This window comes from Crotalus tigris, unplaced genomic scaffold (genome assembly GCF_016545835.1).
Source record: "Crotalus tigris isolate CLP2741 ecotype Arizona unplaced genomic scaffold, ASM1654583v1 scf7180000019068.10715455, whole genome shotgun sequence".
NCBI lineage: Eukaryota > Metazoa > Chordata > Lepidosauria > Squamata > Viperidae > Crotalus > Crotalus tigris.
In genome coordinates, this window is record NW_024097358.1 from 6,879,057 (window position 1) to 6,895,186 (window position 16,130).

Here is a 16,130-nt window from a genome sequence, read left to right on the forward strand (position 1 = left end):
GACCCTATATCATGTCAGACAAATGATTGTCCAATCTCTTCTAAAAACCTCCATGATGGAGCACCCACAACATTTGGAAGCAAGTTGTTCCACTGATTATTCTTCTAATTGTCAGGAAATTTCTCTTAGGTGGATTTCTCCTTAGTAAGTTTCCATCTGTTATTTCTTGGATTTCTTGTCCTGCCTTCATATGCTTTGCAGAATAGGTTGACTCTCTCTTCTTTGTTACAGACCCATGGAAGACTGCCATCATGTCACTCCTAGTCCTTCTGTTTATAAGACTAAATATGTTCAGTTCCTGCAATCATTCTTCATATGCTTTAGCCTCCAGTCCCCTAATCTTCTCTGTTGTTGTTCTTCTCCGCATTTTTTCTAGGGTCTCTTTTGTATCGTGAGGACAAAACTTAATGCCGTATTCTGAGTGTGGTCTTACCAAACCAGTATAAAGAAGTACTAGCACTTCACGTGATCTTGATACTATCCCCTCTGTCGATGCAGCCTAGGACTATAAAACAGTGATTCTCAGCAGAATTTGAATGGTTCATGTTATTAAAATCTGTTGAATAGATATACTCTATTAAAGAAATACAGCAGATATAATTTTGGTATGCATTTTAAACTTTAAAATTTTTCATTATTTTAAATCCCAGAGAATAGAAATACAGTATGTCTGTTATGGCTAGATGTTAACAAGATTTTCTCATCTCAGTTAAAATTAGATTTTGAAATGCATGGTAATGATTAACAGTCGGAGGAAATCAACCCTGGAGGACTGAGAATCTCCTGGTAATCTTAAAATATTTCCACAGCACGCTTTTCTCAGAAGGAGAAAGGAGAAGGAAATATAAATGTACATTAACACTATAGAAATATTTTAATAAGATATTAACTATAAAAAAATAAATGTTTTTGACATTTATGCACATGCTGCCTCTGGCAACTGTTCTTTTTCCAATTATTGAGATTGGAAGCTTATTAATCTGATTCAAATATTTGTAATTTTCAAGCAGTTGTTACATTTACTCGTGATGGAGAGGTAAACCTGATGAATAGGGCTCCAATCTCCAGTGCAAACTTCAGTCAAGAAATCCAGTTGAATGTGATCTCCACAAAGCTGTTCCATCTCTTCTGGACATTTTATTGTCTGTCTTAAGAATCCTGTAAAAGGGAGGTCATATACAGAATTTTAACTGACAATAAAGGCAGCAGATTAGAAAACTGATAGATTGACCAATGGATTGAATTTTTTTGGAAAAATTTCCTGCATATGAATTATTATTCACTGACATGAGGTTTGATTAAGAGTTAAGACACAATTAAATTGTTCCACTATATTGTGAAACAACTAAAAAGGTGCTATTTGGGTTTTTCAGCTCTGATATCAAACTGGATGGATAAATCTAGCAGGAGAGCTTCCCAGCAAATTGTGTCTCACTCTAATCGGTAATATTACAAGGTGCCATTTCTATTTTCCACCAACATGTCTTGGGTCAGCTATAACAAAGACTCTTCATCCTTGCCATCTTGTGACTCCATATTTGCCTCTGCAACTAAGGCAAAGCCTAGGTGGGTCCCCTGTACATCCAAAAAGTGCTCAAGTATCATACAGAGTAAACATTCTTTTATAGCAATGCCTGCCTATGGGCAGGGATTTCACTGGCTGTTTGACTCCAGCTTGTGAGAGAGTTCAAAGAGCAAATTCTGATTGTCAATAACTTGGAATTGACGGACATAAGCCTTTGTCTGTAGCTGCTGAGGAGATGATTCCATTTCCAAACCTGTGGAAGAAAGGAAGAAGACTATTATTTAGGGAACATTGCTGTTACACATACTAGGCTTTATATTTTATGAAATCATGGCTTATTTAATAATGTTGAACAAGCCATAGGCTAAGATCACACAATATGCTAAGCCATAATGTAATTGTTTGTTTGGCTTAGAGTTCAAACCCATCAACTGTGATTCATAAATTATAATTTATGGCTTACTGTAATACACAAACCTAGTCAATTGGGATTCACTGTACTATGGTTAAGCAAATCATAGCATCATATGCTATATGAATGCAACTGTAACTACATCTTAGGTTTTGATATGGCACAATATTGTCTCCTAAAATATCTGATAAACTAATCCATACAGAATATTTAATGGACTGAATTCAGCTTTTATTTCCAAAACAGTTTCTCCTTATATTCCTATTTATACAGTTGTGCAGTAGGTGAAAAATAGATTGTGCTCATCATTCCACCAAAAGTGTTAGTAAAGTAGTTTGGTCACAAAGCAACTTCTGATTTGTGGGATAGATTCAGAACACAAGACATGAAGTATTTATCTTGATTCAGCAAAGGAGTCCCGAAAACCACTACCATATCTGGATTTCAAAAATCCAGATAACCACAGAATGACAGTAGATAGATATTTTCAGATTCTTTGCAGATATTCTTTGCAAACTTGTAGCCTGCATATTGGAATCCTACCAAAAGAGATTCATTTTAATTTCTCCATATTCTAAAGATAATAGTCAAGAAGAAACAAAAGAAAAGAACAGGAAGAAGATATATTGCTATTATCACTATCCAAAGAGTGACCCCATAGCCAGATCATCTCTTTCCAACTATGCTCTCTGAGTTTCTTCAAGGTGATAACAATTAATTAGTTTAGCTAGGCTATTTATTTTATTCGGAATTCTGTATATTTAATTGCTGATACTTTCTTTCCCATGTTTCCCTTTACTAATAGACTCATTTTTGCATCTAGAGAATTGCTTCATTGGTTTAATAGGATAATTTCTCATTACAAGCCTTTCTATATGCAAGACTGTATAATATTGCACTTGCCTCTTGTGTTCCAATATTAGAAAAACATTTATTAAAAGGGCTTTTTGTGGATTTTAGCCAGGATTACTCAAAGTAGCTTTCTGTTTTCTATATGACTAGGTCAAAAGGAAAATTCTTGGTGGAAGAGTTCAGACTGCTCTAGATAAACTATGATGAGTCAGAAAGTTCAGCCTAACTAGTATTCTAAGTGTCTTTTATCGTGGAAACTTTGGAAGAAGGGAGATTTTAAATTATCTGCTCTTCGTAATCAACTGAGCAAGATATAATAGTCATACATCACAGTTCATCCTTAAACTATCCAGCAATCATGGTTTCACAGCTATGCTACTCAGAGGAGGAGGTAGCAGTCTGAACAAGCTCCTCCTCTGATACTAGTTATTTGCTATGACCTAGAATGGTAGATTAATTAAAATAATGCCTGGGTACATTTGCTACAAAAAACACCACATCACCACAGTGGGATTTAACATATAGAGGTTCAGCTAATTATTTAAACAAAACTCAGCAGATCACAACAATAGATGGATCAGTTTAAAATTCTAGATTATTTATTCAGATATTGTGTTTCTTCCATGTTCTGCTAAATGTCTCATGGCCAACCATACATAAATAACCCCACTTATGATATAAATACTTACAGAGAGGTTGACTTCGGCATTTCCTGATATTGCGTACTTTTTCTGCAACTGAATGCTGCAAAAGAAAATAGAAAGGGGAAAAGAGCACATCTATATTTTGATCATATAAAAAATATTGGTCATATTTCCTTAGTAAACAACTAAAGTTTATAAGCAGGAAGTAAATATATATTGTTTTTCCAACTTCACAGATGAAGTTTGTTTGTTGGCTACCTCTCCCTTGCATATTTAATATTTTTTTTTTGAAGAAGATAGTTGGATCAAGGAGGTGGTTGGATTTTATTTACAAAAAGAGACACTAAAAAAACAAATTATCTAAGCCCTTTTTCTGTGAAGTTTTGAGTCAGTATTTAATATGGAAACCATATTGATCACACTTGTAGATGATCTGTTGGAATTAAGTTGAGGAGGTGCAACCATCCTAAATTTTCTTGCTCTTTCAGTAACTTTCAGTAACATCGATCATAGTATCCTTCTGCAGAGGGAAACATAGTGTTATGGTGATTCTTCTCCTTTCTCCATGTCCAATTTCAGAAATGAAGTTGGTGAGAAGAGAACAATTAAGCCCATGATATATGGGAAACCATAGGCTCATCATTCTTACTCCTTTTATTTAACATCTAAATGAAGCTGCTGGGTTAAGTCATCTGCTATTTTAGGTCTGATATAATCAGTATGCTGATGTGGCCAGCCCAGTGAGGGGATGTATAGCAGTATCATCAGCAGTATGCTGATGATACTGTTATACATCCCTCACTGGGCTGACCAGATGATGCTGTTAAAGTCTTCCCAGTATCTGAAGGCTGTGAGAGTTTTGTGCATAATCTCAGGATCCTCCTTGACTCAAGGATCTGCTTGATGGTAGCTTTGGCCAGGAGAACCTTCACATTGGGTGAATCTATTATACTCTTTTTCAGATAGGAGTCCATTCTTATGGTCTTTCATGGCTTAGTAACCTCAAAATGGATTTTGCAGTGCACTGAATATGGGTCTATCCTTGAAAACAATTCAGAAATTACAGTTGGTACAAAATACATTAGCACAAGTGGTGGCAAGTCAGCCATGACATGACATGCAACATTCATGCCCCTTGAACTACACTGGATACTCCTCAGCTTCTGGCTGACAGTTAAGGTGGTGATCAACATGATTAAAGATCTATATGTCATAGATTATCTGTTATCTGTTTATTGGGACATAGTTATCTATTTCCTGGGACTTCTGCTTACTCTGTAAGATCTGGCATACTTAGCTTATTCCTGATTCCATAAATCAAGCAATGCCATCTAACAGGACTCAGGAAATAGGCCTTCTCTGTTTCAAGACTTGCTGTCTACAATAGCATTCTTCCTGTGATTTGCATGGGTCTCACCTTATGGCCTTTAAAAAAAAAAGCATTAAAAACAGTTCTTTCCCCAAGCCTTGGGTTAAGTTAATCGGTGGTGGTGGGGAGCTTTTTATGTCTATTGTTGAGAGAGAATTTAATATACCTTCAGATATTGATATTCCTGGAGATTTATTTTCTTTTTTATTACTACTTTATATAAGCTGCTTATAATTTTATAATATAATCAATCCATAATTTTCAACAGAAGTAAGATTCAAGGCTTGAGTGTAAAATTCAAAAGTACATTCACATGTTAAATCATAATGATCTTTGTAATGCCATATTAACAAACCTATGAATAGTACAAAGAAGCAAATCGATAATACTGTATATATTTTCTCTTACCCAGAGGGATGCTGAATGGGATGCACTGTTTCACCAGCAGAGGGAGACTTCTACCAACATAATCGGGGCAACCCTACTGACTCCAGAATATCTATCATTTTATCTGCTGTTTAACATACAGCTGGTTTTGCTATCAGATTGAGTCACTCTCATTTTCAAGACTCACCAGAAGATTTTGTTAAGAACCATAACCAAGCAGAGTTTGTGGGACTTAAAATTACTTTATTAAAGAAATATTTCATCAATCGTATGTTTTTTTGTGAGGAAAATAAGAGGAGGAAGGAGCATTAGTATTATTTCCGCCTTGAGTTGCATATGAAAAAAGAGGGGATAAAATTTTTAAAAGAGCTATACCAACTTACATATAAGGAAAAGACTTTATTAAAAATGATTGCTGACCTGCTGCAGCAAGAATCATCTTGGAACGCTGTTTTTAAAGTTCTGTTTTTGTAGTATTGATAAGATGAAAATAGGTAAAGAGAAAGGAACTCTATTTCTCTATTAACAAAAGATTACTATTGGTTGTTGGTAAAATGTAACTTACCCTTCAAGAAAAGCACTATATAGGGTTACTTAACTGGATTTTCATATAACTAACAAATATTGTTAAAAGGCATAAGATTTTGTGAGCTACATTAGACACGCAGAAGTGTAGAATTTAATTTGGGGTAAGGGAGGGGAAGACAAGTTGATTATGCAGATGAAATATGATACAGATTATCAATTAATCATTGTAATGTATGCTTGATAAGATTTTGAGATAGATCGAAATCTTTTGATGTATATAAGTTTTCAGTAATCTCTCATTCAATTACATTGTTAAATTCTCTTTTCTACCACCCAGGACATTCTTCGGCAGATCAAAAAATGACTATTTTGGAAAAAACAGACTAACTTTTAGCTTGATAGAAAGATGTCCTAAAAGTCTGCAGTTTATTATTTTCAATCTATTGGTAGGTTCCTTATGGGGTTTCAGAGGAGCTCGATAACTTTGCATAATTCCACCATTTTTCAAAGTTCTCACTTGTTCTTCTGTTTCACAGAGGCCTATGAAACCTATAGAAAGGTAACTTTTCCTTCCAAGCTCAGTTTCTGCTGACTTCACAGACCCATCCATGTTGAATGTGTTTTTATTTTTAGCAACAATATGATGGGGGTTTGCCACTGCTTTCTTCTAAGATGTTCGTTTCATTTCCCAGTTTAGCCCACAGCCATAGGGTCTCCTGAGTACTAACACCCTTTTTATTTTTTCCCGGAACAGCCAAGATTGTTTTTTTTCAAACATTCATAATAATATGTTCCTCTTTTCCCCTAAAACTCTTGATATGCCAACCAAGATACACACTGTTAAAAATGGCCAAAAGCAACTTCGAACAAAAAGATGACAAGTTCTTTTGGATAAACAGGCTTGTTGGAAATATGTTATACGAATAATTACAGAATTTTTCTTTTTAACGATTGGAAAAGATGAATGCCCAGCATACAAATAATTCTGCATTTCACATGATGCACATTTAGGCCAGAGGAAGAAGATGAGGTCATAAGAAAAACTAGGGCTTCACTGACCAAGATGCAGCTTTGTTTCTCCTACGACCACCACCACCTCTGTCTCCTCTTCCCCAGAGACTAGAAAATCTGGGCCAACTCCGGCACTGAACACGTCTCTCTCACACATGCACATGAGAGCTGCAGGAAAACTGAAAAACTGTTGCCATGGTAACTGCACTGTCCCACTGAGCTAGACTCTGTATGGAGGAGTCACCCCTAAATAATCTCCCTGGGGCAGAGGGGAGATGCAGGAGGGAAGAGGATTTGAGCCCTCCCACCCTTCCACTGTCAGACTGCATTTAAAGTCAACCATTCCTACTCTCCCCCAGTCCTACAGCAGGGACCAAAATAACACTGAGTGTTTCTTGCAACTTGTTATATCCTAGCATGGGGAGCAGCCTCAGCAGGAAAGGAAAAGCAGAAAAAGATGGGCTCTGAGGCAGAAAATTAGAACATTAGCATTAGCCTCCAGCATCCTTTTCTTCTTATGCCTTTAGAGCAGAGAAAAGGCTTTTGGCTTGCTATACAGCTGAACAATAAATCTGTATGCCTTTGCATACAGAGGGATCTTCTCTGGGTAAAGTATTCAGGGAGTGGACTAACCCATCCTCCTTCCTAAAACTCAGTCATCTCTGCTAGACTTTCATTTTCTCTGCACATCTTAAAAAATATTTTGCAAAGCAGCCCCAGATCTTCAGATGTCACTTTGGACATTCAATGTTATGAGGGTTGGGTCATCATTTGGACCCAGCAATCTGTAAATCTGACCAGTATGGCCTGGTACAAATACTGAGGGCTCAGCCGTCTGCCCTGAGCCAATCGAAAGAGCAAAGTCCTCTGTCCAAAGCATTTCAATTCCAGGTCAGGCTACTGACATTGAGAATCCTGACACAGAAAACCCACAATGAGACAATTCCTTTTTGTCACATATCATCCCTGAAGCTCCCTATTTTATTTCTTCCCTCTGTTTTGCAACTGGGGAACATTTCAGGGAAATTATTGAACAATGTTCTTAAGTGGGAGATGTTAGCATTCCAATCTTGAATTTCCGATTAATACTATAAATTATCTTTTCTCAAGATATATGTTTTTGTTCCCTACTGCCCCATATTTTTAGAAAAATAAAGCCGTTTCTTCTATATATGCTCCACAGTTTCCCCCTACCCAACATTTCTCCCTTCACCTTCTTCCCCCAGAATAGTATAAGGTCTTAGAGCTTGTGATGAATAAAAAATAGCAGACAAAGAGTACAGTTAGTGTTTAAAACTGCTGCTATTATCTATAATAATTAAAAATAGTTTCAATGCTGGGGAAAGTGGAGCATTAGCATTTCAAATTATGATATTTGACCACCAAGAAAGTTTTGATAAAATAAATACAAAACCATTATTTCTGCAGAAAATACTCCTGTTCAGTCATCATTACATCCACAACACTCAGAGCAATACCTTCCTGCATGTATTGTTCACTCAGCACAACAGGAAGAAAGCTTATACATGAGGACCAATTTGGTCTAGTGGTTAAGGTGCTGGCCTAGAAATCGGGACTCTAAGTTTAGACCCACTTTAGGCCTGATAATAAGGTGACCAACCGTCCTCCTTTAGGGAGGACAGTCCTCCTTTTGCAAGTTCTGTCCTCCCTCAAAAAGTGTCCTCCTTCATGTCCTCCTTTTTGATATTTGAAGACTAATCTGCAAGGCTTTTTTCCCCTCATAGAACGCTCAGAACGGCGTTCCGGCACCTTTTTTTTGATGGGTTTTTTTCAACTTTTGCATGGGCTGTGCTACTCCCACTATTGGCTTTCGAAAGCCAATAGGAATTGCTGCTGAGTGCACCAAAACACCCGGCTGGCAAACTTTGCACATGCAAGTTGTCTGTATTATTGTTGCAATGAATAAAATGTTTCTTTTATTTACAATATTTTTTCTTCAATTTATTTGTGTCCTCCTTTTCATTGTAAAAAAGTTGGTCACCTTACTGATAACCAGCTGGGAGACTGGCCTGTCACCCTCTCTTACTCAGCCCATCTCACAAGGTCATTGTGATGATGGGAAAAAAGAGGACAAGGAAGGAGTATTAGGTATGTTCACCACCTTGAATTAATTATAAGGTATCGGAGGAACCATCTCACCCTGATGGGACTTTGCCTCATTTGTTCCAGTGGAAAGGGCCTACTTTGGATCCCAAAGAATTTTGGCTGGTGAGGTCCAGGAGAAGAGTCTTTTCAGCTGTGGCTCCCACCCTCGGAAATATTATCCTGTTGGAAATGTGAGATCCACCTTCACACTTTGGCCTCTCAGAAAAGCCTGAAAACTTAGCTCTGCCACTTGGTCTGATAGAGCTCTGACATACTAAAATGGCTAAATGGGTAGAGAGGATTCCTACCCTAAGACTGTCCTCTGTATTGGTTTTAAGTTTTTTTCTTTAATTCCTCTACTTATAATTGTCTTGTAGGACTTTTCCACTTTTTATCAAACTGTAAGCTGCCCTGAGTTGCTGTATCAGTGAAATGGATGGCATAAAAATTTAACAAATAAATAAATTAGATAAATAAAAGCAGGATAAAAATCTATTAATAAATCTAACTGCATATACTGAACTGGAAAGACATTTGTGCCTAGCTGTACATATAATTATATACGTGTTGAGTTTCCATATCTGGGAAAAATCGGCATTACAGACTGTCCCCTGCCTATAGGCTTTGTCCCTGCAGCTGCAGCGAACAGGCAATGGTTATAGGAAGCTGATGTCATTTCAGAGATGACAGCAGGGGATAGGATTCAACCAGCACACTCACATGGTAAGTGTTTTATGTTGAAGATTGCCTGAATGGAGCTAATTCAAGAGGCCATCTGGGCACAGCACATCCTCTTTTCTCTCCCAAATGCAAAAGCTGAAATCTAGACTTCTTTTCCTGGAGGAAAAGGGGCACAGGACACCTATACATAAATGCATAGGTATGGGTGCCCAGTCACCACCTTATGCACTGCTTGCCATGTAACCTGTTATAGTCGGGAAATGCTCCTCTGAATTGTTCAACATTGTAGGTTAATATTTTTAATTATACCTTAAAGAAAATGAACAAAAAGTTTGTTTTTATAATAGTGCAATAAGGTTATTGCAAAGTAAATGAGTATAATATACAGCAGCACAAGATATTTTTTTTAGCTATGTGTGAAAATGAGTATGTGCTTGTATCTGTGAAGGAGAGAAATCACACAAGTGATGTCTGGTGTAATAATGAAGTTTCAAATGCTTCACAGCTTTGAATGTGAGCTCTTGGAAGCAACACAGCTTGGTGACAAAGCATTTGTTTTGCATGCAAAATGTTTTGAGATCAAGTTTCAGATAGGACTCAAAATCTTATCCTCACCTGAATTCCAGTCTAAACAGATCAGCAATAAATCAGATTGCAAATCTGAATGTATCTCTTTTTTCTGCAATGGATGCTAAAATAAGTGAAATAATTTTATCCCAGTAAAAATTGAAACAGTTTTTAATTTGAAAGAATTTTATTCCAATGAAGTAGGTGAAATAAATATCCCTGTTTAAATGATTCCAAAGCTTATAGAATCAGAAATTTCTCAGCAGCATTTTGCATGTAAGAAAAGCCCAGCCTTTCCCTTCAGAATCTTTATAGAATGGGCTGGGGGGGGGAAGGCAGGTAGAAATAAGGTTTTTTTCTTTGTCTTACCTGACACTTCATTTTAGTTCAGTACATAATCAAGTTCCACATAATTTAGGAATCAGTGTACCTGCCAGTGGCAGTAACACTATGGTTGTGATAAAAAAAAAACTAGCACAAATTTGTCAAGAAATAGAAACAACAATCTTGCAGGTGCTTTCTTCATATTTATGATGGAGGCAAATCAGTTTCATCAAGATAGAGTGCCAAATAATACAGCATCTTCTTTAGCCTTTCATTGCATACAGTTTTTATATTCTAACAAATGGCAAATTATCTAGAGTTGCAATCAGACATTTAGCATGCGTTCACCCCCTTACTTTACAACCATCTGAATTAATACATCATTTTACAATTTTTCTGATGCTTTAAAATTGCATTTTCTTATGGAGACTCACTAATTTTTGTTTTAAGGACCCCCTGAGAGAAGATGGACTAGAAGACAAACTTTATATTTATTCCCTTTTTATGACATAATTATTCCCATTTTGCAAACTGGGAAATTAAAGTCACTATGAAGTACAGTAAAGAAAACTGAGAATTATTTGATACAGATTCTTACCAGTTTTTCTACATTGATTAATCCATCCACTAAGGTTTTGCTAGCTTCATGCAAAAATGTCAAGTCTGAGAAGAGAAGAGGGAAAAAGAAAAGTAAGAAAAGGATAAAAAGCAAAATTCATTTCTAACTATTAAAAATATATTGCTAGTAATCAAATAATCCTTCTCTACTGCGATTGTAGCAAGTTAGAAGAAAACCCTATATTTATGCTCCAATTAATTAATTTATTAATTCTGTTAATAGCTCAATGTCTGTTATTCAGATGCAATTATATGCATGTATAAGAAAAACATCTGAGTAGTGATGATAAAGAATGAGAAACTTGCTACTTCCAGGAGACTGTGTATCAGAATTGGAAAACAAGTTTTGCCTTTAAAACACTAGCACAAATAGATTTTCTATTTGAAAATATTCATATACATAGGAGAAAAATAATAGTTTTGTTGATAACTAAAACAACACCAAACTTTTCCCTGAATAGATTCTGCTTCTTGAACATCTTGGAGTAACTTAGTACTCTCTAGATGTGTTCAAATTAAATTCCATACAAAGTCCTTGATTTATGATCACAATTGAGTCAAAAATTTATGTTACTAAGACAATTGTTAAATGAGTTTGGCCCATTTTGTGACCTTTCTTGCCACAATTGTTAAGTGAATCATTGCAGTTGTTAAATTAATAACATGGTTATTAAATGGTTTCCCCATTGACTTTGCTTGTCAGAATGGCTCAAAAGTTGTTCACATGACCTCCAGGACACTGCAATCATCATAAATATGAGTCATTTGCCAAGTGTCTGAATTTTGATCACATGGCCATTCGGATCCTGTAATGGACGTAAATGTAAAAAATGATCATAACTGACTTTTTTCACTGCTGTTGTAATCTTGATCGGTTACTAAATGAACTGTTGTAAATCAAGGACTATCTATAATTTCTCAGTCACCACAGCAAAGGTCATTATGGAAGACTATTGAGAAAGGGTTTTTAGCCCATTGTATTATTATTGCTCCAAATATCCTTACTTCAAAATTAACCCTAAAATTAGATTTGTTGAGTACTGTTCTGCATAGCAGACTTAAGATGCTGTCTCCTATGTTGAAACAGATAGACCGTAAGGAGCTGTATAAATAGTCCTCAACTTATGACTACAATTGATCCCAAAATTTATGTTACTAAGCAAGGCAGTTGTTATTGGTGTTTTATTCCATTTTATGATCTTTTTTGCAACAGTCATTAAGTAAATCACTGCAGTTGTTAAGTGAATCATGTGGCCATTAAGCAAATCTGGTTTTTCCCATTGACTTTGCTTGTTGGAAGCTGACTAGGAAGGTTACAAATGATGATCACATGATCTGTGAATATACTGTCATAAATACATGCCAGCTGAATTTTGATCATGGAGCTATTGCATTGGTCATAAGTGTGAAAACTATGCATAAGTCACTTTTTAAAGTGCTGTTGTAACTTTGAATGGTCACTAACTGAATCCTTGTACGAAAAGGACTATATGTAATCTTTGCTAACCAGTTAACAAATGTATGTAGGAAGCTTATCACCGTAGTAATAGGAGACTTCAACTATTCAGATATCAACTGGGAGACAAACTCTGCAGTGAGCAGGAGATCAAACAGATTCCTAACCAACCTAGCCAACAACTTTGTCACCCAAAAGGTGGAGGAGGGAACTAGACACAAAGCTATACTGGACTTTATCCTTACAAACAGAGAAAAAGTGATAGAGGGAATTGAAATCGCCGGAATCTTGGGTGAAAGTGACCACGTCATACTGGAATTTAACATAATGCAAACACTAGCAATAGAAAACAATCCAATCAGTGTCTTAAACTTCAAAAGAGATGACTTTAACAAACTCAGAGAGCATCTAGGAAAAATCCCATGGATGAAAATTCTAAATGGGAAAACAATTCAAGAAGTGTGGGAAACCCTGAAAAATGTGATCATAAAAGCCCCGACCAGCACAATATCATTGAGAAAGAAAAAACAAGAAATTCAAGAAAAAACCAGCATGGCTGCACAAAGATCTCTCTGACAAACTGAAAGACAAAAAGGACAAATACAAAAAGTGGAAAGAGGGGCACATAACTAAGGCTGATTATCAGCAGACAGCCAGAACTTGCAAAGATGAAATCAGGAAAGCAAAGGCTCAGAACGAACAAAGACTTGCAACAGAAATCAAGGATAATAAAAAAAGTTTCTTCCAACATATTAACAAGAAAAAAGTCAAGGAAACTGTAGGCCCACTAAAGAAAGAAGATGGCAAGGAAATAACAGGCAACAGGGAGAAAGCAGAGCTGCTTAACTCATACTTTGCATCAGTCTTCACACAAAAAGAAATTATAGCCGAACATACCAAAAAAACCACTGCAAAAGACATATTAGAAACAAAAGTTAAAATAAGCAATAAAATAGTAAGAGAACACCTATCCGACCTTGATGAATATAAATCACCAGGACCCGATAGATTACATCCCAGATAAAAGAGCTAGCAGATGTTATCTCAGAACTGTTGCACCACATCTTTCATAAATCCTTGAGCACTGGGGAAGTACCTGAGGATTGGAAAAGGGCTTGATGTGGTTCCCATCTTGAAGAAAGAAAGAAAATGGATGCAGGAAACTACAGATCAATCCATTTAACATCAATAAATTATCCTAGAAAAGATAATCAAAAAACAGATCTGCGAACAACTAGAAGCAAACAAAGTTATAACTAATAGCCAGCACGGGTTTGTTAAAAACAGATCATGCCAAACCAATCTTATTTCATTCTTTGATAAAGTGACTAAACTGGTAGACCAGCGAAATGCTGTGGACTTAGTATACTTAGATTTCAATAAGGCATTTGATAAAGTAGACCACAACCTACTCCTTGGTAAGTTAGAAAAAGATGGAATAGACATCACCATCAGATGGATCTGTAGCTGGCTGGCAATCTGTATTCAACAAGTAGTCCTCAATGGCACTACATCCACCTGGAGAGAAGTAAGCAGTGGGATACCACAAGGTTCCATCTTAGGCCCAGTACTCTTCAATATCTTCATCAATGACTTAGATGAGGGAACTGAAGGGGAACCCATCAAATTTGCAGAGGACACCAAACTGACAGGAGTAGCCAACACCCCAGAAGACAAACTCAGGATCCAAAAAGATCTTGACAAACTTGAACAATGGGCCCTTATTCATCAAAATGAGTTTCAATGTGGAGAAAAGCAAAGTTTTACATTTAGACAGGAAAAATCAAAGGCATAAATACAGATTGGGCGAGACCTGGCTTAAAAACAGCAACTGTGAGAGGTACTGTATCTTTGAGTCCTAATGGATGATCACTTGACTATGAGCCAGCAGTGTGCAGCAGCAACCAAAAAAGCTAATACAATCCTGGGTTGTATAAACAAAGGCATAGAATCAAGATCAAAATATTAGTACCACTTTATAAAACCCTAGTAAGACTACACCTGGAATATTGCAGTCAATTTTGGTCACCATATCACAAAAAAGATGTTGAGAGTTTTGGAAAAATTCAAAGAAGAGTAACTAAGATGATCAAAGGCTTGAAGACTAAAACATACAAAGAACGGCTGCAAGACATTTAGGCAGGAAAATTCAAAGGTATAAATACAGATTGGGTGAGACCTGGCTAAAAACAGCAACTGTGAGACGTATCTTGGAGTCCTAGTGGACAATCATTTGACTATAAACCAGCAGTGTGCAGCAGCAACCAAAAAAGCTAATACAATCCTGGGTTGTATAAACAAAGGCATAGAATCAAGATCAAAATATTAGTACCACTTTATAAAACCCTAGTAAGACTACACCTGGAATATTGCAGTCAATTTTGGTCACCATATCACAAAAAAAATGTTGAGCGTTTGGGAAAAATTCAGAGAAGAGCAACTAAGATGATCAAAGGCCTAGAGACTAAAACATACAAAGAACGGCTGCAAAACTTGGATTTAGCTAGTCTGAAGGAAAGAATAGGGGAGACATGATAGCAGTATTCCAGTATCTGAGGGGCTGCCACAAGTAAGAGGGGGTCACGTTGTTCACCACAGCACCAGAGGGAAGAACGAGAAACTATGGGTGGAAACTGATCAAAGAGAGAAGCAACCTGGAATTAAGGAGAAACTTCCAGACATTGAGGACAATCAACCAGTGGAACAGCTTGCCTCCAGAAATTGTGGGCACTCCATCACTGGAGATTTTTAAGAAGAGACTAGACCAGGGGTAGGCAACCTTGGCTCTTTTATAACTCATGGACTGGCTGGCTCAGGAATTCTGGGAGTTGAAGTCAATGAGTCTTAAAAGAACCAAGTTTGCCTAACCCTGAACTAGACAATCACCTGTTTGAGATGGTATAGGTTCTCCTGCTTGAGCAGGGGGCTGGATTGGAAGACCTCCAAGGTCCCTTCCAGCTCTATCCTATTCTAATCTAGATTTCTACCCAATCTAAAATTGGCAATAATGTTGGTCAGGTGTTCTGTCTGATGGTGATTATCACATCTGCCAATTGCTAGATTCCCTTGCTTCTTTAGCTCTCCCAGTCTTGCTGGGAAAAAAGTGCCAATTAATTTTCTTTCTATTCCTGTATTAGCTTCAGGACATGTGGTTTGCATTGATAGATTTTTCATTTAAATTCCTCCTTAGGCCTGGCACTTCCTGTTTAATATGTCCACTGGTGGGCAGGAACAAAAAGAAGGAATACCACCATTCTTAACAGGCAAAATTCTCGTCAATTTTGGTTGTTTAAAAAAAAATCCAACATTTCACTCCTCTGCCAGTGGGAAGGAGGAACAGGGAGGAATTTAAGGTACTGGCCCTCTCTGACCAGCTGCTGCTTGCCCCAACTGCTGCAATCCTATTGCATAGGTGAATAAGTATTGGTGTCTTTTCAAGCACAGGGCAATTCAGGCTTTGCATGAGCATGTTCCTCTTTACCCATACACAGATCGTAAAAATGGCCATTTAGGGCAACAGCTAATAATTGGACAGGAGGGGGGGGGTCACACCAGGAGTTTCATACAACAACTAATAGAAGGAGACATTGCCTAGAGAAGGGTGGGCTGGGGAATTCTGGAAGTTAAAATTCAGAAGTCTTAGAGTTGTC

General features: G+C 36.9%; 1 protein-coding gene across 9 annotated transcripts in view; it reads right to left on the reverse strand.

The window, feature by feature from the left end:
- Window positions 1-145: 145 nt before the first annotated feature.
- Window positions 146-16,130, reverse strand: part of RAPGEFL1 (Rap guanine nucleotide exchange factor like 1) — a 72,664-nt gene continuing 56,679 nt past the window's right edge. For 2 of the 9 annotated variants that reach the window (XM_039358787.1, XM_039358785.1), the window contains exons 13-15: window positions 11,005-11,069; window positions 3,479-3,533; window positions 146-1,778 (exon numbers count right to left, since the gene is read on the reverse strand). In XM_039358787.1, coding sequence (XP_039214721.1) covers window positions 1,654-1,778; window positions 3,479-3,533; window positions 11,005-11,069 — 245 coding nt within the window. In that variant the 3' untranslated portion in view covers window positions 146-1,653. The remainder of the gene's footprint in view (window positions 1,779-3,478; window positions 3,534-11,004; window positions 11,070-16,130) is intronic. The other 7 variants (XR_005558594.1, XR_005558593.1, XR_005558592.1 and 4 more) reach the window with 7 other exon arrangements.